Source organism: Coprinopsis cinerea, assembly GCF_000182895.1.
Source record: "Coprinopsis cinerea okayama7#130 chromosome 8 map unlocalized cont3.8, whole genome shotgun sequence".
Lineage (NCBI taxonomy): Eukaryota > Fungi > Basidiomycota > Agaricomycetes > Agaricales > Psathyrellaceae > Coprinopsis > Coprinopsis cinerea.
This window is the reverse complement of record NW_003307537.1, coordinates 1,943,246-1,966,057: the sequence shown is the minus strand read 5'-3', so window position 1 is coordinate 1,966,057 and position 22,812 is coordinate 1,943,246. Positions and strand designations below refer to the sequence as shown.

Sequence of the window (22,812 nt, the reverse complement as noted above, 5' to 3'; positions counted from 1 at the left end):
GCACAGTCCTTTCTCACTTCTTTCTGTGTTGATGGCGGCCGATAGTAATGCGCAGCGCCTTTCGCACTGCAACCTCCCCATCTTCCTCATCCCTGTACCGAAAGACAAGATCAAGGGCCCCGACAACCTCAACTCCAGCCATTCTTTCAAGAGGCCGGGCTGGTTTCAAGAGAACTTCCTAGATCGGTACTGGAAGAACTTCACTTCGCATTATCTACACGTCGCGGACGGTGTCCGATCCCGGCACATGGACAATGTCGCAGCAGGGCGTCCTTTTGCCCCTGGTACTAAGGATGGAATTGACCGATCCTTGAACACGTCCGTAGTGTCGCTCGCAGCCAACCGCGCTTTATCTACTCATACTTTTTTCTCTTATCCAGAATTGCTGAACTTGCCATGGAATACCAGTCCGCCTGCGCGGATAAAGACACAGTCCATGCCCGGGCAGTGGCACAGAAGATTCAGAAAAAGGCATCGGCCCTTAGGGTTTTGGAATGTGTGAGTCTTGAATCCACTTCTTCTAAATTTCTTACCCAACTTGTGCACACCGCAGTTGAGCAACATGGAATGCAGCAAACTTCTCGAAAATAAAACAGCGCAGTTATCGCCCTGTGAGTTACATCCATTTCCATAACCTTCCCATGTTCGCTTAACAAAGTCCCAAGGCTATGAGACAATCGTGAACAAGCGAGATAATCGCGCCAGCCTGTTGTCTCCACTTCACACCATCCAGATGTGCAATCCCAAATTCAGGAAAGACATCCTCATGGAGTGTACGACATGGATCGCTGAGTGCACTCGCGACAACTGCATCTTTTGGCTGAATGGGGAGCCTGGGTGTGGAAAATCGGTGGTCGCACACTGGTTTGCTGATGGGTGCGAGAAAAGGAATTCGCTAGCGGCCAGCTATGTCTTTACCAAGCCCACCAGTACCGCTGCTCTTTTGGATGGGTTTGTGGCCAACCTAGCCACCGACTTTGCGGAATATCTGGGCGACCCCTGGCGAAACGCCCTTGTCAGTACGGCGACAAATATAGGCTTAGAAAAATATGCGGACCAGTTTTTTACAAGGCCCTTGCGCCACCAGATGGGCAAGTTGCTTGTCCCAACCTTTTTCGTCATCGATCCAACTCAGCAGAAGCCACTTCTGGTTGTACTCGATGGGTTGGACAAGTGTGACGACTTCGCCTTGAAGGCCCTCTTTGAGCTTATTGAAGAGGCGATCCTTCATCTCCCCATATGCTTCTTTATCTCCAGTACCGAAACAAAAGTCCTCACTGCATACCTGCGACAAGGCCCGCTTTCCAAACATGTTCAGGAATGTCATATCCCCGGGCCCTATCTGAACCGTCCAGGTCCAAACCGGGCATCCACACCTACTCCAGTCAATATTAACCTGCCTGCTTCAGAGTAGCCTATCGCCGTCGGACCCCTGGATGTCATGTTATAACGTATGCTACAGTTGAGTACATATTTGGAGAAATCACCATTCCCTATTCCCCTCTCAATTCCTCCAAATTACATCAAATTCAAACTTGCCTGTCTCCCCAAGTTTCGGGAACCACTTGTCCACCTCGTCATACACCCGCAACAACGCCAGATGCAGCATACACGCGTCTCTATCACAGAAATCCCCACAATCCATCGCAACCCTCACAGGCGTCCTGCACCTCGCCCTAGCCTTTTCCGCCAACGCGGCCAACCCGTCGTCAATGACTCGCAGGAGAGGGGTAATATCAAAGGCCTGCGCATTGAGACTCGAACATGACCAGGTGATGGCGAGTCTGAAGTTGTCGACGGTGGTGATGTCTTGTAAAGTGGCTAGCATCGAGGAGACGGCGGGCATGAGTCTGACGGGTACACTATGGAAGGAGAGACTCAATTTCTTGAGTCTCTCGAGCTTCCCAAAGTCGAGGGTAGTAGTCATCGATTGGACATCTTGAACTGGTAGAGTTGTCAAACAACGTCGTGCACGAAGTACGTAGGAAACTCACCTCGCCGTAGACTGCCAGAAACGATGACCTCGACGTCTTCCAAAGTCTTTGCAGACTTGTCCAAGAACTTCTGTATGCGGCCCAACTCGGGGAACACACCCCGTATATCCAACTGCCTCAGCCTCCCAAACGATGCCGGGAACTTGTTCATACAGTGGTCCGGTACGAGCGTCAAATGATCGTCCGACCCAAAGCCCGTCAAATTAGGCCTAGCCACCTGCACTTCCTCCTCATCCCCACCCAAAAACTCCTTCTCACTCTCCAAAAGCGATCTCCACCTCCTCCCACTACTATCCACATCAAACCACAAATTCGCCTGCACAAGCCCCGGCGCCGAAAACACCAACGCAGGGGGCAAGGTAACACACCTAATATCCACATGCCTCAACGTCTTCAACCTAAACACCCTCCCAAACGCCTCTTTCAGCGGTTCACTGAAATCGCAAAAACTAATCGGAGGCATGGGCGCGACGAAGAGGTGGAATTCGCGTAGTTTCGTTAGGCGGTTGAGGACGTAGGCGAGCATCCGGTCCTCCGCTACCCACTCCGCCCACGAAAAGACTCTTCTTGCATTATCCAAATCCAAACCCTCCGCCCTCGGTTCCCTTAAACACAGCTTGAAATCATGCACCCACTCCCCCACCTTCGGCTCCCTCTCCAACAACCTATACACCTTCTTCAAAAACTTCGTCCCAGTCAAACTCCTATCCCCCTCCTCACCACCCATCGGTGTCTCATCACATATAGCAGTATAAATGTGCGGTCGAAAATGCGCATAAAACTGTTTTGAAACGAAGCAGCAGTTGACGAGGGTGGAGTTTTCGTGGTATAGACTACGGGAGCTCGCGCCTGGCCAGCGAAAGTTGAAGGGAGGATGCTCGTAGCCCCAGTGTATAGTGACCTCTTTGACTTGTTCGGCTATAAGGGAGATGATTTCGGGTGGGAGACGTGAGAAGGGCGAGGTGCATCCCGGGGAGGCATACGAGTACGACGTCGGTTGTGCGGTCGACCACAGTGACATTGGTGGCGTTTTTGGGGTTGTCGATGGAGGAACTTTGGAGATGGTGGTTGCAGAGAAAAACGCGCGTGTGAAATCTTCCCGCGTTGCAACTTTCAGGGGCCGGCGCGTATTTGTCCCGCCAGATAAGATAAGCGCGCCTGGTCGACGTCGCTTCGCTCTTCACCAGACACAATGTCTGGCTTTCAAATGTGCTTACCCAAATCTCCAAGCCGCTCAGCGATTCGCAATTACATCTCAAAAGCACTCACATGGCTCCTTGTTTTCTCAGAATTTCACAACGGGCCAATGGTGTATCTTCTTTCTGCCTTTGAATTGAACTGTGTGCCCCCTCACAGGGTCTTTAAAAGCACATGAATAGGTCATGAAATCTCCAGTTAAGCCGAGCATTTTTATTACTTTTCTTTCAACTACATTCAGTCTGATTCAGTGAGAGGCAGGTACGGAAGCACATAAAACAGAAGCTGTACATCCGGACAAGAAAGAAGCTATGGTTTAGTCTCGCCTGATCCTTAGGGGAGGAAGTTTGAGATCCTCCGGCCCTTCGATTATTCGAAAACGCTCGAGACCGGGTTCAAGCCAATGATCATCGATATCATCACCATCGTCCGAGTCGTCCTCAAGGCCCTCAGTAGTAGTACTCGCAGCCAATGCAGTGGTATTGGCGGTGGTAGTGGTGGTGGTGACAGAAACGCCGCGATGAGCCCTCATCATATGCACCCTAAGGTTTCTCTTGTGAATGGTCGTAAGGTCACACCCTGCCACCGGACAAGCAAACCTCCTCGCATCTGGATCATGTATCTTCAAATGCTTTCTGAGACTACCTCGGTACTTGCTCGTAAACCCACACTCTAAAACTGGACAATGGAATTTCTCAGCGTTTGGGTCGTGCAGTACTGTCACATGCTCCTTCAAGGACCACGCATAAATGGTTGAGAATTCGCAGCTAGGAAATGGGCATCGGAGTCGCTCAGCGTTTGGATCGTGGATTTTGGCGTGGGCCCACAGACTGCCAAGATATTGAAATATCTTTCCAGGACATTCAGGACATGTGAGTGACACTTTAGGGTTCATGCTTTACCTGTCTTTGGATGAGAATTGGATGGCAAGAGACGAGAGGTTAGCGGTTGATAGCAGAGGTTGGTGTTTGTGGGGGGAAACCCTTCCGCCAACCCTCGTTTTTATATCATGTCAAATAGACGCTTTGACTGGTGTAGAAGGGCCCATTATTACCAGGACCGTGCTTTAGAAACAGCCGGCAGCAGTTCATGCCCAAGCGTCACGGTCCAAGCGTCTCAAGGGCAGCAAAAATGAGCACCGCGCTTTGGCGCCATTAAGGGCCCATGGCAACTCCGCCAATTAATCGATCGATTGTATCTATATTCTGGCTTGGAACCCATGTAGCGCTCGTAGTATGCATAGCGCTGAACGACTGGTCGGAACTCATGCTTTAAAGCTTTATCTAACAGTGATGTAATTTTGCAGCTAGGAGTTGTCACTGCTCACCCGACACCATACAGTGGAGTACATATCAAATAACAGAGCGCTAAAATCCCACAATGCCATTACTCTATCGTCCATTACACCCGACAAGATGCAGTACTAATCTACCTATATGTACGACACGGCAAGATATATGCATCGACCCAAGACGTCCGAGGAGAAGAAGTGAATGAGTGGCAATAGCGTTAAGCTTAACTCGAAGAGCCTAGATATGATAAGTATACCAGAGAAGATGGAAACCAACAAAAATACAAATCGTGTCCATATGATGGGTACTATGAGTATCGTTCGAGGGGTTCGTTATTCGTTCTGCGATAGTAATTGGTAGTTGGAAAAGACAGCAAGGGCATAGTTGTTACCGCAAAACTTGAGCAGCTGGTCGTCGGAATGAGTCGTACAACCCAAAGAGCGTTGAAAGAATGTGTTGTCTATGTCGATCATGAAATAACAGATCGTGAAGGGCCGGCAGCACTGGATGCAATGCTCTTCACCGACTCGGAGTCAATGGTGAACTTCGGAGACACATTTCCGGAATCGCCGAACACTGTTCGCCGCACCTCCATGAGCTACCTTCAACCACTCGATAGTATGGAACCACTTACAAACGATAAAATAGTTGTCTCGAGAAGCGACGTCTGCTGGGACCGTCACTTCTATTGAACCATCGGTCAGGGGGAAACCCGAAGCTAGCGGATGGTCTAGATCGCCGCAAAGTACAAGTGGTTGGAATAGCTGCTAGGTCACAGGAAGGAGTTCGACTCACCAATGTCGAGATGCTCGCTGTCATCGTCAGGTGTCGAATATCCCAAGAGAATGAGCCCAGTGGCAGTCGCTTTTTCTAGAGGAATCTTGTCGGTATCTAATAACCACGACCCATTGCCCACCGTCAGCCCAAGCATCTTTCAGGGTATAGACATAGGATCTCACCCCAAGTAACAATCTGCCTCGACCCCTTCGTCCAATACGAATCCTGCCTGGGCGTCGTGATCTTCGGGTTAATCACGATAAGGTTCTTGTTCGCCGCTCCCTCCTCCTCTTCAGACTCTGGAAACAACACATCCGTGACGTCCTCCAGGTATTCCGGGGAGTCGTTAGATGAACCATCACCCTCCTTATTCAGTGAGTTGAGGGGTACTGGGAGGAGGAAAAGGGGATCGACGTCTGGGGAAATTTGGGAGAGTGGGAGGGGGAGAGTTTGGAGGAGGTCGCTGATTGACGGGATTGCAGCTGGTAGCTCAGCGCCTTTGACCGTGGATATTGGGATAGGTGCGCAGAGGACTAGTGAGAATAGGGAGAATGCGAGCACGGAGTAGGCGAGCGAGTGATACATTAGGGGCTAGTAGATGGGCTGGTGATTTAGTGGGGGTGGAATGAAAGGGGAGGGAGTAGACGCGGGGAATGAAGAGAGGGATATGAGAGGAGAATAATATCAAGGTAAATAGCCGGGGAGTACAATGACCCCTCACCCGCCTCAACCCACCCGCTTTATATACCTTCGCGAACAGCGGAGGTACATTATGATTCCCTAAAGAGTATCACCATCACGCTCTTCCCCTCTTCCTTCTTCCTCTCCTTCGAATTCAATCCCAACGAACCAACCCTTCTTGTTCATCTAACCAACACCATCCCATCCCATCCCATCCCAACGAACCAACCAGCCAATCAGCGCAAACCTTCTCATTCGCTCCACTCCGACTTACGCTCAGACTCCCTGATCGCTTGATGACGATGCACTCGTATCGGCGTTTGGCTCGTACCCATGCATCGTGTATCGCAACGAGGCGGGTCTTAATACGTCTTTGGCGACTTCTGGATCTTCCCCGGCGTTGTTATCACCTTGGACATAGGGGATATTCAAGTTGGTACATTTCAACACCGATCGGTGCTTTCGCAGGTTTGTGTCTAGGCACCAGGAGACGCCCTTGATATTGGGTACTCAACCGTCCGACTCCCCAATTCGAACTTGTCCGAGCTCGAGTAGATAATGATAATCAGAGAAAGAGGCGTCAAATCATCACACCATGTTGCACGACGAATAACGTACTTACTACAAATCCCACTTGAGCTTGAAACGAGGATCTAGAGCTTGAAGTTTGAAGGTTGTAGTTATCGGACAGGAAGAAGGGAGGTCTGAAGGGATGGACGCAAAGTTAAGTTTTGGTTGCTGCGATTCACCAGGGCTTTCTCGAACTCTCTTGCCAGCATCCCTTTTGCATCACGGTTCGCAGATTCAGGAGGTCAGCTTGGAGAAATAATGGCTCCCAGTTATAGTCACACCATTTGATCTTCTTGTCCCCTTGCGCGTTGGCATGTACTGATGGAGACCCAGTTCCGAGAAATCTGGCGCAGGAAGACGCAGATATGTTAGCGGGGCCTCAGAGAATTGGGACTTGTCTGATGACCAGGGGTCGAACGTTGGATACTGGGGAGTCGATGGTGCCTACCATTTGCACGGACACACTCGGGATCATTGAGTCGGAAGGTCGATGAGTCCGAGAGAAGTGGACATGCACTTGAAGAGCCGGATAAGGTGACGTTACCATTGGAGTCAGCTTCGGGCAGGAGTTGCCATAGAAGAGGAGTCGGGTGATTGGCGATCACGAACGGGAATGAAGTCCTAGGAGCTGTGGAATGGTCACCGCTATCACCCCACGCTGAGGGCCGGAGAAGGGGTTTGTTGTGACGTGCTCTCTCGACGGACAGAAGCAAGCTTGGGCTCAAGCCGATTGCCATGACCTGACCTGAGCAGTCCAATGGAATAACGTTCAGATCCCAGTTCAATGAATCGACGAGATGCACAGTACGTAGCCTGTTAGAAAGTCTTCTTCGCAACGGGCATCTACTCATTTCCGAGTTTCGCTATTGACGCGGGGGTCTCTCTTTGAAAAGCCGGTATCGAACTGGCACAGAGCTGGAGTTACCAATGAAGCAGGGAACACGATTGTTGGCAAGGGAGACGCAAGAGAAGTAGCAAAGCTAGTCATGGTGGTTCATGGAGCGGGAGGAGAAACGACAGGACAAAACGTAGGGTGTCGATGTTGATCATGATATCAGGCCAAGGTAAAGAACCAGCTCTTTAACCCTTGATCGAGAACTTTGGACTACGATTCCCAGAATCTCCAAACACTGTACAAACCACAAACGATCCACCATAAGCCTGGCCGTCACATCACTTGTAACAGGAAGGAACTCACGAATAACTACATAATCAGCCCTGCTACTGACCTTTGGGACTCTGAACGTGACATTGCCGTGTCGGATATCGAACTTGAGCGCGAGAGGGTGACCTAGACATGGGGGATGTAATTGATGAGGTTTGGGGTAGAGAGGAGAGGGGGCAGGAGACTCACGAAGATCGAGGTGTTCGTTATATTGGTCGTCGTCGGATATGTATCCCAGAATCAGCGTCCCATACGGATTCGTAACGTTCCTCGGCATATCACTCAGATCCCTGGTCACAAATCCAATCGCCAGGTCAGTCCACCATCTCGGTCTCTACGCAGCAAGAATGCACATACCACGTAACAGTAGCATTTCGCCCAGCCTTCCACACACTCCCACTCGTCGGATGCGTGATTCGAGGCGAATACACATCGCGCTTAAATTCCCTGACCACACCCTCCGATCGAGCCTCAGATCCCTCAGCCGAACCCGAAACAGCTTCGTCCTCCACGTCCAACCCAAGTAGTCCGAGATCAGCCAATCTCTTGCTAGGATTTGTGCAAGGAAGACAAGAAGCGGTAGCGTAAGAAACGCAGAGGACGGCGTATATGGTGAGGATAAGGACGTAAAGGTGGGAAATGGAGTGGGAGGGAGTGGACGATACCATCTTGGGAATGAATCGATGACCAGCAACGATGGGGTGGTAGAGGACCTGAGAGGTAGAGGTTACCGGAGGGGAGCAGTGGCGGTTGACAGTGGGGTGAAGCTGCTGAGGACTGACAGTTTTGGAGGAGGGTTTTGAAACAGGAGATTGAGCCTGCCGGACTGAGATCGCGGGCTCGTTCGTTTCATTTCATTAATGGAAGATCAACTGGTCCAGTTAGAGTAACGCGTGTCATGATCTGAATCTGGGGTGGTTAATCGCGACATAGAGAGGGAGGACAAAGCAGGAAACACGGGGTGCATGTTCTTGTCATTAGGCCCAGACTCGACGCGTTACGTGGTTTTAATAAACGGATGTCGAGGTTAGCTTACAGCGGCGAGACAGTAGACAGATCATGTTGTCGACTGAGGAACGAGTGGTGAGAAGCACGAGACCCAGTGGCCAAGGTTAGAGCATCCGTATGGCGCGAACACATTGGCATCGGAGGACATGTTGATCCTGCGGCTTCTGCCCACATGATCGCCCCACGAGTGACCGTAAACCAGAAACGATTGTCAGCAAAGCAGGCGCCTTACTCAGACAGGCATGGTCGGAACAGAATTAATGACCAGATACATAGAGCGTAGACACCGCCCAAGATCCAAACCAAGACGTTTTCTCCCTCACCAGAGGAAGTAATTATGGTTCCGGAGGTTGTTCCTGAGGATCGACTCCTTTGCCACTTGCCCTAACCCTGGCCGCTAGTCAGAGAAAGGCGACTGTGGCCCAGAAAGTGTGACCCAGTGCATGGCGCTGAGCAAGCTGGAGCGGAAGAAGAAGATGGCGGAAGGATTGGCAAGCAATTCCCGTCACGTGCGAGTCACGCTTTAGCTTCGTCAGGTGATTTTTCAGCAAGACCAGCCGCGGTAAGAAAAGCCGGGGCCGGGTACTGTGACGGAAGAACGCAAACCCCCCAAGTCAATTCCTTTTTCGACGATAACCACGGCCAACCTGTCTCGTTTCTTCTTTTCCTTTGCTTTCAGAGCAAAGAACAATTCGTATCCTTCAAGTTTCGCCGCAGTAGGATCTATCGCTGTCGCCACCTCCCACAGACCATATTCTACCACATCCTCATCCAATATCATGGCACCAACTACCCAACGAGTCGAGAAGAGCAAGAAGATGCACTCTAAAGTGGTCAGTAGTCGTCAAATCACAGTGAAGAAAAAATGAAAAGAGCTGACAGGAAAATAGGTGATTATCGGGTCAGGACCAGCAGGGCACACGGCCGCAATCTACCTCGCACGAGCGAATCTGCAACCTGTCATGTTTGAGGGTTTTATGGCCAACGGATTCGCAGCGGGCGGTCAATTGACCACCACCACTGACGGTACGTCTCCAAATCACACTCGTCATTTCAGCGATCAATGTCGATATTGATTTTGTTTGCTTCTAGTGGAGAACTTCCCTGGTTTCCCGTCAGGCATTCTCGGGCCTGAGCTCATGGACAAGTTCCGAGAGCAGTCCCTTCGTTTTGGAACAAAGATCATTACCGAAACCGTTTCAAAAATCGACCTTTCTGCCCGCCCCTTCAGGTACTGGCGGGAAGGTCAGGAGGACCAGGAACCTGAGACCGCCGACACTGTCATCATCGCCACTGGTGCCAGCGCGAAGCGATTAGGCCTCAAGGGCGAGGAGACTTACTGGCAGAGCGGTATCTCTGCCTGCGCTGTTTGTGACGGTGCCGTTCCCATCTTCAGGTACGCAGCACAGCTCGTCGATTTGCTTCTGATAACGGTTCTAATTGGCGGATTAGGAACAAACCTTTGGCTGTCATTGGTGGTGGAGACTCTGCTGCTGAGGAGGCTACCTGTACGCTCTTATTCCCCCCTCTGAATTTCCCCGGCTGACGCTGTCGTTAGACCTCACGAAATACGGTTCCCATGTCTACGTCCTCGTCCGACGAGGGGAACTCCGAGCATCTAAAATCATGCAAAAACGTCTCCTCAACAACCCCAAGATCGTAAGTCCCTTCTCCAGTCCTCTATCACCTCCTTCGCCAACCACCTCGTCACACAGACCGTCCTATGGAACACTGTCGCCACTGAATGCCAGGGCGACGGCGACCTCCTCAACAACCTCAAAATCAAGAACGTCCTGACCGGCGAAGAACGCGACCTCGCCGTCAACGGCCTCTTCTACGCCATCGGTACGTGTTCTCGATCCGTACCATTCCTAATTTATCGGCGCTAACATTAACTCCCCGTAGGTCACGAACCCGCCACCGCTCTCGTCCGCAACCAACTCCAGACCGACCCCGACGGCTACATCATCACCGTCCCCGGAACCACCCAGACATCAGTGAAGGGTGTCTTCGCCGCTGGTGATGTCCAGGACAAACGATACCGCCAGGCTATCACCAGTGCTGGAAGCGGCTGCATGGCCGCCCTCGAGGTGGAAAAACTCATTGCCGAGGAAGAGGAACTTGGAGAGTATTAGTCGGGTGGAGGTGACTGGTCTCATCTTGTCCTGTAGGGCTGCATCATCACAGAATGCTAAAACGCTTAAATCTAGTTTATCGCGAGTCGTTTCCTCGGGTATACGCTTCTGCCGTCTGTATTCAGCGAAGTCAGATGCCTGACGATTTGAAGTCCGCGGGTTGGGGAAAGTCTGTCCCAAAATTCCTCGAATCTAGAATATAATATGTGCAAATGTAAATAAAATACATAGATAGAGGAATTGAAGAAGATAAGCTATCGTCCTGTATAGACAGACGATTGCAACATCAGCACCGTGCACGGTGTCCAACTCGGCTAGTACTATCCAAGCTAATACGTGCTCGCCACAGTCCCTACTCTGCCGCCATCCACAAGCCACACAGCACCATTGACATAGGCGCCAGCCGCACTGGCAAGATACAAGATAGTGCCAGCCATGTCCTAAGTTATCGCGATCATATTCGGGATGCGGGGTGGGGACGCATAGTCAATCACCATGGTTCAAGTCGAAGGGGTAACATCGCATCATCGTAGAAGGCGTAACGTCGAGCCGTCGAAGCGCGCCCATCATCGCGGAAGGATATCATTCGAGGCAGCCACAAAGTAGAACAGAAAGAAGGATCGAGTTAGCACCACTTCACGCCCCACTGGTCGAAGAAGAATCCGAACACGATAGAGGTTAAGGGATGGATTGGTGAACGACGAAGCTTACCTCTACAGTTCCTGTTCGCTTTAAAGGAACAGTCGACGCTAGTACAGAGGGGTCCAATTTGAAGTCTGGCGTCGGCGAAGTAGTCATCTCTACATCGCCCAATCGCAGAAAATACCATCACGATACCTCGTCAGAATACCATATAATGCGTCGAGAACTAGACGCGCTGGGCTTACCAGTAGGCCACACACCAGGAGCAAGCACATTACTCCTAATCCCCCACGGACCCAACAAATTGGCCAACAGTTTCCCCAAATGCGTAGCTGCAATCTTTGATAGCGTGTACGAAGGACTCAGCACCTTCGCATCGATCCTGAATGAACCAGAACTCGACACTGTCAGGACCTGTGATGTTTGGTACGGGAAACCAAACGCAGCCCCGGCTGTGGTGGACAAACGCTGACGCCGAATGTTGCCTTGATGTAGGAGATCGAGGAACGCGATGGTGGTGTAGTAGGGTGCTGTAACATTCGTAGCAAAGACATCTGCAAAATCCTGTGGTGACCCCGTTTCCCACAATGTATTCTGGAACGCTTTTATTGAAGGCGCTTGGGGCGTCGGGCCTGGCGAGGCTGGAGGCGAAGGCGGATGCTGGTCATGACTCCTCGATGCAGGGTCATTCGGTGATGGAAGTGGGTGGGGGTAGAGGTTTCGCGCGATCCCAGCGTTGTTCACGAGTAGGTCGATGAACCCGTGCTGGGCTTTGACTTTTTCGACGAGGGAGAGGAGGCTGTCGCGATCTGTGATATCGCCTTCGAGCGGGTGTATCCTTCCGAACTTCTACTCCACCCCGCAATGGAGATGAATGACGGATATGGAAGAAGAAGAAGTGGAAGTGGAAGGGCAGATGTCGTGTGTCAGCGAGATTGAAATAGAGTTGTGATGGCACGAGTCAAGAAGAAGGGGGAGGTATTAATGTCCGATGAATAGGACCTGCCAGACGCCCGCTAGGCAACTCGACGAAAACGCTATACAGTCTCTTACTCGGAAGATAGGATTTCTCCGAGTCATAGATTCGGACACTAGAATAGGACTCTTGATTGGACGTCCAACTCACCGAGTGTTCAGCAGCTGCAGCTTCAAGTACTTGTCGCCGTCGGCCAATGATATACACCGTAGCACCGTTATTCTCCAAAGCTCTACCCATCATAAGCCCAATACCTTCGAAATTGGCGAATCAATTCATCGGTTCCAACTTCATACGCGATGCAAGTACTCACCTGTCCCTCCACCAGTTATCACAGCAACGAGTCCTTCCACATTGAATATCGCAGCGGGGCTCAAAGCCGAATGCGTCGAGTCCGAACTTGCCCATGGCAAAGACGACGATGCCAACGGAGTAGTAGTAGCCGCAGCCGCCGGAGGATCCGGGTCCAACAAGGTAGAAGATGCGTGACTGAGGGCTTGATTATCGCGACTTTGCGAGAAACCCATCGCTCGTTTGCGTCAAAGAATGTCTCGTGGGGCTTTTGAAAGTGTTGGAGTTGGTGCACGTTATAGAGAGTCGAGAGTGGGGATGGAGGACCTCCCAGCCTGGTCAACAAGAGATCCGCAAAAGAAGCCTACTCGAGCGAGTAAAGGGTTCGCGAGTCGCGGTGGGCGGTGATTGTCCAAAGAGGGGGGCAAGTATTTAGAGTGGTCGTCTCCTATTGGTAGGTGGATAGTAGTGTCGGCGACCACTCTGAGCCGTGCGGAGAGAAAGACTCGGAGAACAGCCTGCGGTTAGACAGGTGAGTAAGGGCTACTACTTCCCAAGGAGCCGCTAGACTTTATAGTTTAGGGCGGTCCAAGTTCCCCCTTGGAGGAAAGAACGAATGACCCTGGGATTCCAGCCCCCCCATGAGAGTCAGTTAACCCTCTTCAGGAATGATGGTCTGTTCCGCCGGTGAAAGTAGAACTTGCGGCCTTTCAACGGCACACCAGAACACAAATGGAACAAGATCTCGTGTTTGGTTCCTGCGATGTGGTTCAAGCGTTTAAACATTTTGAGAAGAGGATGAAGAGAGTCGACTCACTGTTCTTTTCATGTAGAAGAGTGTCGGAAAGAGAAAAATGTAAGTTAAATAATTGACTTTTATTCTCCCCTCCAACCTTCGTGCGGAAGTTGGTTTGGAGACGAAGTGGTGCCCCGGACATGGGCCATGCGAAGCTGAAATTCAGTTAACATACAGGACCCTGAGGCTTCGAGAAAAAGAACAACGTCCGTTATGCATCGTTCTCACCGCCCATGGGCGATGTCACAAGCTGTCGTGGAACAAAAAGAACTGTCGACCACCCTCCGCCCGGTGAATTCCAGGGATCGTGGGAACTAGCGTGACCCCTATCTCGGACGGGCGCCTTTTTCGACGAGCATCTATCCGTCCGATTGCGTGCACAGACCCCATGAGGGTGTACAGAAGGGTATCAGACGGATACTGGCTTTCAGATTATTGATTGATACGCCATATGTGCGCCTCCCTCCATACGAGGCCCTCTCTCCCCTCCAAGCAGTGGTTTCGGACCCCTTTGCCTATGATGACCATCGTCATCGGACGTGATAGTAGTAACCTGTCCTTCAAGGAGCCCAGGTGGCTGCAACTCGGCTTCACCCAAGACCCTGACTTTTTTTCTCCACTCTACTTCAGTCTTGCCTCCGAGCGCGGAACACTACTAGCTCAACAGCTTCCAAATCGAAAAACGGATTGCTAGATTGAAGTGCAGATGACACCCTTCATCGAATCGACGGTTGATTGCTCCGGAAGATGGGGTGTGGGCCCGTTAACTCGCTCACAACGCCCGCTGTGGCACCGTGAAAGCTACATACCGTGGTTGGTCACTTCCGTCAGGGTCGAAAGCCTTTGGGAATTTTGGCCATCTGTCAACGTCCTTCACGGAGACTCAGGTAATACAAAGTGATAAAGATTTTCAATAGCCTGAGGTCAGATCATCCTCCCCGTCGTGGCTGATGGAACTCGAGAGCTTTAGCGCTCGCCATTCTTGGACTGTACATTTTCCGCGTATTCTCAGTTCAGCCCATGCACAACGGAAACAGGGATGCGCGGATCCTCACAACTAGCTTACACCCAGCTTCTTCTCTTCCGCGAACCGATTGGCGAGTCATTAATCCCACCTGCAGGCGTTCCAGAAGACCAAAGAACCAAATATATATGCATATAGCAAGCGCTAAAACGCCAATGATTCATAGAAAACGAACTGAATGGCACCAACGCCAATCCCACTCGAGGCAAGCGGCTCTTCTAGATGTTGGAAGCAGGTGCGGAGTGGGCATAGGTAGCGTCAAGACGGGATTTAACGTAATCCCCTGCGGTCATCACTTCGTAGTGGGGTGGTGAATCTGGGTATACGCAGGTTTCGATGGGCTGTTTCAGTGGGAAAAGAGGGGAATAAGTAGGAGATTGAAGGAGCGGGTGGCTCGCGGCTGGCGCACCTCGAGAAGAACGTTGTAATCTGTCCCAAAGAACAGAGGGATAGAATATCGTTCACGACCCGACCGGTTAATCACTCGATGAGGCGTGGACTTGAAGACGTCATCTACCAGCCGGTAAAGAAGATTCAACAGATTAACCTCTAGAACCACAGAATGCTCATCGAATAGAAATTAGAAGGTACTTACTAGTCCATCGCGCGAATTGATCACCGAGGCTGCATGGGCAGCGCGGGAGGGTTAGATGCCTGGCGGAACTACGATGACGGCGGAACGCAGAAGACATACTTTACGACTACAGTCCCTGGGATGGGAACTGCATCGACCCACTTCCCAGACGTGTTTTGGACTTGAAGTCCGCCACAGGGGTCTTGCCAAAGGATGGTGAAGCACTGAAAGTATGGATTAAGGCTCATATACGGCAGACATTGGTATTCACTCACCTCGTAGCTATGGGACTCAACGGGTCAGTTTAGAAAAAAGCTGATGAAACACATACTGACTCTGTATGAGCCCCGATTCCAATCTCCTTCTCGTTCAGCTTCGTTGGATCTTGAGGCGGATAATGCAGCAGCCGCATGATCGCAGCAGGGTTCGTCGTCTAAACACCACCCGTCGAAGGGCGGAACAGATCCTCAACATATAGCCCACCTGAGTCTACTTTTAGATACCCACTTTATCATCGAACCACCTCTCAGGTAATTCAAGCGCAAGTGCAAACAGCGGGAACAACGCCTGTCCCAATGCAAAAGCAGCGTGACTATACACAAGTTCAAGTCAGAACGGTAACGATGACTCCACCCCACCGGGAAAGGCACGTACTAATATTCCAAAACCGCTTCTTTAAATCCAGGCAACCCCTCAGGCCACACATTTCCTCCCTGCATGGCTCCCCCAGCCCCATTCCCAGCTTCACCACACCGGTCCTCCGTAACCGCACCACCAGACGCCAAATCCTTCGCCTCCCACCCAATATCAAACCCCTCATGCAAATCCCCATTCCCAGTAACATCCGTATTCTCAGCCAAAAGCGCCGTATAACCCTTGTAATTCGCCGTCTTGTGTATGTCAATCTTCATCTTCTCAGATTCGGGTAAAGCGAAGAATCGCTTTCCTGCTTCCACTGCAGCAGTGATTGTGGCTTCGGGTATACCATGGTTCTTCACTGCGAGGCGGTGTCATGAGGAGGAGGATGGTTTCAGTGAGGTTCGGGATCACGCGAGGTGGGGGAGATAAGCTCACGATAAAAGAACCCAACCTATCCACCAACTTCTCGTCAGACAACCATCCTCCACAAGAGAGACAGTATATAACCCACATTAATAGCAGAATCGCGTATCCTATCTGCCAGTTCCCTTCTCTCTTTCTTATCTGACGAGAAAGCAGCAGTTACATCGCTGGAGCGCCGCGTACATCATGAACATTTGACGAGATTGAGTCAAGCAAAGAACTCGCTAACATGACCGGGATTTCCTCGAATGTACTTTCGGTCCTAACGTCTGCTAGCCAGCATGGCGGTGTAGGTTTTGGTAACGTGGAAGAGTCTGTAGAAGACATGTCCAAAGGAAGATCGTGGCTTGGAGATGAGAGCGAGCCAATGACGGATACTAGATTGTGGTAATAGGGGCCTCCGTGATCGGTCTCCGCGGTCAATCACGCGCACGCCTTGGACAATCGCGTCAAGTCGACAGGACGAGCAGGGGTTAGATCAAATTCCAGGATGTAAACAAGCAGCGCAAATTACTCACGAAAGAAAAGAGGTCTACATCTACGAAGAAAGAAAAAAAGCGGAACATTATGTACCCTATGCAAAAATGAAAAATCCTTCACGGAAGCCAAGTCGCTGCGCTAGTGTACACAATTAACGTCTGAATCAGAGTCGAGATGAAGAGGGTTGCTGTCGTCGACAAGTGGGAGAGAGAGAGAGGGGCGAAATCAAAAAGAAGTGGTATTCAAAATGCAAAGGAATAGGAAATGAGACAATAAAATCAAGAAGCAATCTTTTAACTAAACTTTTGGAGGATCCAGCGTGTTGATGAGGACATCTAGTCAGACTGGGCGAGACCGCGAGCAAAGAGGAAGAAGTCGACGCTGGAAGCATTGACACCATGCTTGTAGATCTGCGAAACGAGAAGAGTAAGATTAGATTGAACACCAAAGCATGAAACAACGAAACGTACAAAGTGTGATCCAACCCAGCTGGAGAACAGAGCTCGCTGATACGTCTCGGGAAGCCTCTCCATCAAGGTCTCCAATCCAATCTTATCAACCAAGGTCTTGGGAATCGCACGTCGGAGGACACCCTTCCTGCTTGGCAGATCATCGAACAAGTCAGAGCTCTCGAGCTCGGCTTGGAGGTTGTTGAGGGTTTGCGAGAGTTCGTCAGAGATGGTGGTGCGAGGCTTGGTGCCACCGAGACGGGCGTGCTCGCGCCAGATGCACTGGAACTCGTTGGCAGCGTTCTCGGCAATCTTCTCCTGGACGTCCTTCACGTAGTTCTGGTAGAACTCGGTGGGCTTGCCATCCTTGAAGACCATCAGATCGACGAATTCCTCAGTGGAAAGGGCAAGACCAGCGAGCACTTCCAAGGAAGAGCTGGTAACACCACCTGTGTAATCTTGTGTTAGCCTATCAATCGTGGCGATTATAATATTACTGACCCTTGTTGGCGCTGGAATCTTTGTAGAGGATAACCTTGCGCTTCTCGAGGAAGAGACGAGCCTGTTGGCTGAAGAACAAGTTGGCACCTTCGACGACATACTTGAAGTGAGGCTTGCCCTCGCTGTCGATGAGAGCGTTGACGTTGGAGATGTTGACAGCCTCGGGGCGACCACCGCAAGGAACGAAGATATCGGCCTTGAAGCGAAGGTGGGCAGTGTTTCGGAAGTCGGTACCATCGGGGATGACTTGGCCAGCTATTCAAACATACATGTAAGTTGATGACGGACGAAGCAAAGGACACGAAATGCGTACAGGGCAACTTGACGTCCTGGTCCTCGACCTTGACGAGATAACCGTCCTTGCTCAACTTGGAGGTATCGAAGAAGCCAACAGGGATACGGAGCTTGGCCAACCTGATCAACTCTTCCCTGTTGATGCCGTGGGGGTCATGAAGGACACCGCTACCGTCGATGACAGCGATAGTCTTGTCGTTGGAGAGGAGGATCTCGTTCGAGCCAAGGTCACCATCTTTGATCTCTGTGAATGGGAGGACGACGTAGACGGACAGAGAGCGACATACCAGGACCACCAGTCTGAACCTTGGTAACATCCTTCTCGCGGAGACCAAGTTGACGGTAGATGCCGATGATGTATTGTCGGATGGAACGAGAAGTCATTCCGTAGGTATCGTGGGGAATACCACCGAGAGTTGCGGCAGTCTTTCCAGTGGTGAACGACTTCCACCAGGTCTCGGCGCCACGAGCACGGGAGTGGACTAAAGGAAAGGTTACTATGCAGACGGGACAACGAAGAAATCTCGAGACTCACGAGCAGCCCAGTCCATCATGTCAGCGGTACCCTCTGCAACATATGTTAGCCAAGTATGCCTCGGGGTATCGAAGTCACATACCATCAGGGCCGAAGAACAAGAGTTCAGGCTTGCCATAGAGATCAACGAGAGGCTCTTTGATGCCAGGGGTTTGACCAGGGATGAGAAGGTCGATGATAGACTACAAAATCGTTGAGTTCCTGCCTGTCGAAAGCAGGAAATGAAAACTTACATCGACGTATTTCTCGAAGCATCGTCGAGGGTCAGCACCAAGCGATGGCAAGATAGTTCCCTTGGCACCACCCTCAGGAATATCCTTGTTCTTCAGAGCTTGAGTCGAGGCCAAGCCATAGTTCTCATCGAACAACTGCCTCTGATTAATAGAGTAGTTTCTAAAATTACAAGGTTAACGCGAAGAACTGAAATCAAATAGGAAGCCAAACTTACTCCCTGTTCCTCGAGCGGATGATACGGATACCACCACGGGCAACATCGCGGAATCGGATGTGGAAGCCCCGGAAGTCGTTACCAATGACGATGAAGATGCCGTAGGGCTTCCTGGGGTACTCGACCTCGGGCAAGAAGTCGGGCGCAAGGCGGAATGACAAGGCGACCTTGGTGGGTTGGTAGAAGTTGGTCTTGAGGATGCTCTTGTTAAAGATCAAGAAGGCCTCGAGAACTTGGAGATCGTTCTTGTTGGAGACAGTGCGGCGAAGCTTCTCGTAGAGTTCTTCGTCCGACAAGGGCTGAACGGTCTGGAGACGCTGGTAGGAGAGGGTGGGGCTACTTAAGCGTTAGGGTATACCATTCAATAGATCAGGCGAGGAACTTACCCAAGCTGAGAAGCATCATGCGAAGGAGGATAGTGGGCCATGGCAAAGTTGACATAGAGCAGACGAATCTAGAAAAAAGAAGTCAGATCTAGGCGAGATAGAAGCACGGCACAGACTTACGAGCTCTGGGTAGGCATGGATGGCCTGGGCAATGCTCTCTCGGGTAAAGGTCTCTTCACGGAATCGTCGCTTGATGTCATTGAGAACCTCAGCATGGGTAGGATCGTTCTCGTTGAGGATGTTCTTGAGTTGGAGATAAGCAGGACCGAGACGGTTGCAGAAGTGTTGAGCAAAGATCCAGCCGCAGTCTAGACGACACGGACGAATCGAGTAAGCTCCAGTCCATAAGGAGGAATCAAGGAGAATTAAAACGTACATGCGTAGGTGGCTTCCTGGACAGCATGGCTGCCCTTGGAATTAGGCAAGAAGAAGGGGTTGTCGGGGAGTGAGAAGAGGAGAGAAGCCTCCTTCCGGATTTGCAAGATCGAGTTCTCGATGGGAGGGGCGTTGGTGTCGGGGAGTGGTCTCAGGTAGAGCGAGACGATGGTAATTCCGTTCGAGAATTGCTCTGGATACGTGTCGTTAGTGTCACGCGACAGAAGGATCAGTCCAGAGCACACATACCGACATATTTCCGGGTAGAGTAGAGGGAATAGAAGTGATACAAGTTCGACAAAGCGCTGAAGAACTTGGAGGTGGCTCCCATCTTGTAGCCGATGACGACACGGCGCTCGCGAGTGCCCTCAATCTCAAAGACCTCGATGACGGGTCCATGTCGCGACTCGACATTCCAGATGATCTGGACAAAAAAGTGAGAATAGCTCGTGAAACCAAGCAACGGTCGAGAATTACCTGCTGGTAAATGTCGAGGGTCTTCTCAGTAGCACGCTCGAGGAAAGTCTTGTCAGAGACCGATCGAATGTCGGTCTTGCCATCAGTCTGGCCTGCTTCGGGTTTCGAGACGAATTGAGCCTTGGTAACGAAGTAGCATCGCAAGTTCTGGGAAGAGGCGGAGGAGATCGAGCCAGCTGAGCGGAAGGTTTCCAGTCGATAGGCGTTATCAGGAGTGGATTTGTCGAGGAAGAGCTCGTCGATTCTAGAGGGAAAATAGTATTTACGTTAGCGAAATCGTTCCCGCACGTGCGAGGACCAATGGAATTCAGTGTCGGGCCTTTCGGCGAACCAGAGCATCGGACCTCGGACACCTCTCCCTTCCCTTCATCGTTACGAGCTTGGACGACCAACTCGCCAAGGGGAGGACAGCGGAATGCAAGATCGCGTGCCCAAAACCCAATAACGCCATTTTGGAGATTAGGAAAAAGTGAACAAAAAAAAGTGAGCTCACCTAGCTTCGCAGGTAGCGCCTGGTCCCTCGGTGGTGGTCAATCCAGGTGCGCTGGAATGAATAAAAGTAGCGCCGTTTCCTTTATCATCAATCCTTTCCAGGTCGATAACGAGAGAAGCGGGATCGTGCTTGGTAAAGGCCATGATCTTCGCACCGAAGAGTGCCATGATATGATCAGCAATGACCTCGCGCGATTCGGTTTGGAAGTAGGTATCGTCGATGCCCAAGCCATTGTAGAACCAGTTGACTTCGTTGGCGACGAGGTCTCGGGGGATGAAGCCCTAGATGTTGATATCGATCAGGATCAGAGTTTTTCGGCTGGTCGTGTGGGACGACGAGCAAACGACGGACGAACGAACCTTTGCAATGATATCGGCCTCGACCAACGCTCGCTGTTCGTTCTTGCCCTTGAAGACCGGGGTGGTATATCCCGGCGAGTCCTCAAGGAGCTGTTTGCGGGTGTCGCCTGGGACGGCGAGCTTGTGGCTGGCGGCCGACAAAACGTCTGGGGTCGACGCCATCAACAGTTATGGGTGTGTGGTTGGGTGGTGGTTGGGTGGGTAGAAGAAGAACCTCTGAGGGACTGAATGAGTTCAGCGATGAAAGGCTGGAACTCTTTTATAGAGATGTGCAGCGTCGGAGATTCGAATGAACCAAAGAAAGCGGCACGGCGGGATCTGCCCAGTTTGAGCTCTAGATTTTTACATTCCCCCGGTCCACCACATCAATTCTTTGCTCAGCAGAAATAAAGGCCAAGACTTGGGCCCTAATTCGTTTGGCGAACCGCTCCCAACAATCTCGATTTCGAAACAGACATGGACGGAACTTGCGCCTTCTTGCCTGTACATTACCCCACATGACAACCCAGCATGTTGCGGGGTATGTCACGGACCCACTTCCCTAATTTCCAGAGCCCTCAAGAGAATCATAAACCTTATTTCTCGATCCTAAAGTTTGTCTAGATCAAAGCCACTTTACAGCCTTTTCGACGACTTCCAGCTCTCCAAAACGTCCATGGTATGAACAGGAAAGAGCTATCATCGCAGATGTCATCGTCTCGGAACCCCGGAGCTAAAAATAGACGCGCACATATCCGTCCACAACCATCACACGGTGCTGATTGCCCCTGCCCCGATTCTCTCTCCTTATTGGTGTGGCCAAAACCTCTCGGACCCAGGTTCAAACGTTCGTGTAAATTACGCGCCTTCTCACCCCAAAACTTTGCAACCCTGCCTTCTCGTCCTAAATTAACGCGAAGCGACGAGAAAATAGATGCTGTCGATGCTGACATTCTTCACATCGAACGGGACGGAGCTTCAGCTATGTAATTAACGAGGTCCCCGTTCTGACATTGGAGAATGACAGAGGCTCAAGGTGTCATAAAGCTTCATCATGAAGAGCAATGAATACGTAGAGGATGACTATTACTGTTCAGGTGGTTCACCCGCACGCGTCTGCCTCGGAACCTGATGCATCCCGCGAAGTACACTTGCGGTTTGAACGCAGGGAAAGGAATGGATCATACACCATTACACTACGTTTGGGGTTCTCAACGATCAACGCCCTCTCTCCAGACTTGGACCGTCCGAGGCGCGCGCGAGTAACAATCTGGTCATGATCCGGACCAACAAGGGCTCGCCAGCAAGGGTGGTCGTAACAGCCCAAACGAACCATGCATAATCATCGCTGTCAACACCCATCCGCCACCATATACCTTGGATAAACATTAGACAGCATCCAAACCCCCTCCCCTACCCAATCCCAACCCCTACTCCAAACACAGTCCAAACCACCGAATAAGCGCCCGCCCAAAGTCCCAACGGCGCTAATTCCCATTTAGGTGGTAGACATCCGGCGGCAAATCTACCCCGCAATTGCCAAATCAGCAAACTTCTGAAACAGGACAGGAACACGCTCTGTAGACATGACGACAACAGGACCCCAAAACAAAAAATCGTCAAACATCGAAAAAAAGGAACACCACCCCCGATTAGGATCCGGATGGAACTTCAAGGGTCCCAAGAGACGGCCACGCCAAGTGTTGTGGTCAATGATATTGCGTTGGTTTGCGCAATAAGTACCCAGGAGCACCTATAGAGTCCTATAAGGACACACGTTGTGATATTGCCCATCTTTTAGAAGCCAAGGAAGCTTGAGGGGTAATGTAATCTGGGGTAATATGTTTTTAAT

General features: G+C 51.1%; 10 protein-coding genes across 10 annotated transcripts; 3 read left to right on the top strand and 7 right to left on the bottom strand.

Moving 5' to 3' along the window:
• Positions 1–31: 31 nt before the first annotated feature.
• CC1G_05063 (hypothetical protein) lies at positions 32–1,414 on the top strand (the record flags this gene model as incomplete). The annotated part of the gene is made up of 4 exons (XM_001836018.2): positions 32–318; positions 381–498; positions 554–611; positions 666–1,414. The coding sequence occupies 4 exons, from the start codon at positions 32–34 to the stop codon at positions 1,412–1,414; spliced, it is 1,212 nt and encodes a 403-aa protein (XP_001836070.2).
• Positions 1,415–1,504: 90 nt separating this feature from the next.
• Positions 1,505–3,015, bottom strand: CC1G_05062 (hypothetical protein; the record flags this gene model as incomplete). The annotated part of the gene is made up of 2 exons (XM_001836017.1): positions 1,505–1,944; positions 1,995–3,015. The coding sequence occupies 2 exons, from the start codon at positions 3,013–3,015 to the stop codon at positions 1,505–1,507; spliced, it is 1,461 nt and encodes a 486-aa protein (XP_001836069.1).
• A 492-nt stretch (positions 3,016–3,507) lies between these two features.
• CC1G_05061 (hypothetical protein) lies at positions 3,508–4,542 on the bottom strand (the record flags this gene model as incomplete). The annotated part of the gene is made up of 2 exons (XM_001836016.2): positions 3,508–4,041; positions 4,519–4,542. 2 exons carry the CDS (start codon positions 4,540–4,542, stop codon positions 3,508–3,510), a joined length of 558 nt encoding a protein of 185 aa, XP_001836068.2.
• A 410-nt stretch (positions 4,543–4,952) lies between these two features.
• CC1G_05060 (hypothetical protein) lies at positions 4,953–5,845 on the bottom strand (the record flags this gene model as incomplete). The annotated part of the gene is made up of 4 exons (XM_001836015.2): positions 4,953–5,059; positions 5,118–5,201; positions 5,279–5,374; positions 5,443–5,845. The coding sequence occupies 4 exons, from the start codon at positions 5,843–5,845 to the stop codon at positions 4,953–4,955; spliced, it is 690 nt and encodes a 229-aa protein (XP_001836067.2).
• A 1,746-nt stretch (positions 5,846–7,591) lies between these two features.
• CC1G_05059 (hypothetical protein) lies at positions 7,592–8,344 on the bottom strand (the record flags this gene model as incomplete). Its single annotated transcript, XM_001836014.2, has 4 exons — positions 7,592–7,641; positions 7,710–7,802; positions 7,866–7,966; positions 8,034–8,344. The coding sequence occupies 4 exons, from the start codon at positions 8,342–8,344 to the stop codon at positions 7,592–7,594; spliced, it is 555 nt and encodes a 184-aa protein (XP_001836066.2).
• A 391-nt stretch (positions 8,345–8,735) lies between these two features.
• On the top strand, positions 8,736–9,211 carry CC1G_15057 (hypothetical protein; the record flags this gene model as incomplete). Its single annotated transcript, XM_002910677.1, has 2 exons — positions 8,736–8,759; positions 9,086–9,211. 2 exons carry the CDS (start codon positions 8,736–8,738, stop codon positions 9,209–9,211), a joined length of 150 nt encoding a protein of 49 aa, XP_002910723.1.
• Positions 9,212–9,463: 252 nt separating this feature from the next.
• Positions 9,464–11,121, top strand: CC1G_05058 (thioredoxin reductase; the record flags this gene model as incomplete). Its single annotated transcript, XM_001836013.2, has 8 exons — positions 9,464–9,517; positions 9,575–9,710; positions 9,777–10,080; positions 10,137–10,192; positions 10,243–10,343; positions 10,400–10,529; positions 10,590–10,829; positions 10,895–11,121. The coding sequence occupies 7 exons, from the start codon at positions 9,464–9,466 to the stop codon at positions 10,817–10,819; spliced, it is 1,011 nt and encodes a 336-aa protein (XP_001836065.1). The 3' UTR covers positions 10,820–10,829; positions 10,895–11,121.
• Positions 11,122–11,647: 526 nt separating this feature from the next.
• On the bottom strand, positions 11,648–13,345 carry CC1G_05057 (short chain dehydrogenase/reductase family protein; the record flags this gene model as incomplete). Its single annotated transcript, XM_001836012.2, has 3 exons — positions 12,751–13,345; positions 12,588–12,691; positions 11,648–12,310 (listed from the first exon to the last, which is right to left on the bottom strand). Exons 1-3 carry the CDS (start codon positions 12,962–12,964, stop codon positions 11,648–11,650), a joined length of 981 nt encoding a protein of 326 aa, XP_001836064.2. The 5' UTR covers positions 12,965–13,345.
• Positions 13,346–14,766: 1,421 nt separating this feature from the next.
• Positions 14,767–16,511, bottom strand: CC1G_05056 (hypothetical protein; the record flags this gene model as incomplete). Its single annotated transcript, XM_001836011.2, has 11 exons — positions 14,767–14,889; positions 14,958–15,061; positions 15,144–15,172; positions 15,243–15,346; positions 15,398–15,404; positions 15,458–15,555; positions 15,630–15,714; positions 15,777–16,119; positions 16,197–16,212; positions 16,273–16,351; positions 16,414–16,511. The coding sequence occupies 11 exons, from the start codon at positions 16,509–16,511 to the stop codon at positions 14,767–14,769; spliced, it is 1,086 nt and encodes a 361-aa protein (XP_001836063.2).
• Positions 16,512–16,633: 122 nt separating this feature from the next.
• CC1G_05055 (glutamate dehydrogenase) lies at positions 16,634–21,143 on the bottom strand (the record flags this gene model as incomplete). Its single annotated transcript, XM_001836010.2, has 15 exons — positions 16,634–17,074; positions 17,135–17,562; positions 17,615–17,869; positions 17,928–18,143; positions 18,196–18,438; positions 18,526–18,625; positions 18,677–18,836; positions 18,892–19,227; positions 19,278–19,345; positions 19,398–19,585; positions 19,654–19,845; positions 19,902–20,076; positions 20,130–20,373; positions 20,623–20,903; positions 20,982–21,143. The coding sequence occupies 15 exons, from the start codon at positions 21,141–21,143 to the stop codon at positions 17,000–17,002; spliced, it is 3,123 nt and encodes a 1,040-aa protein (XP_001836062.2). The 3' UTR covers positions 16,634–16,999.
• Positions 21,144–22,812: the final 1,669 nt, after the last annotated feature.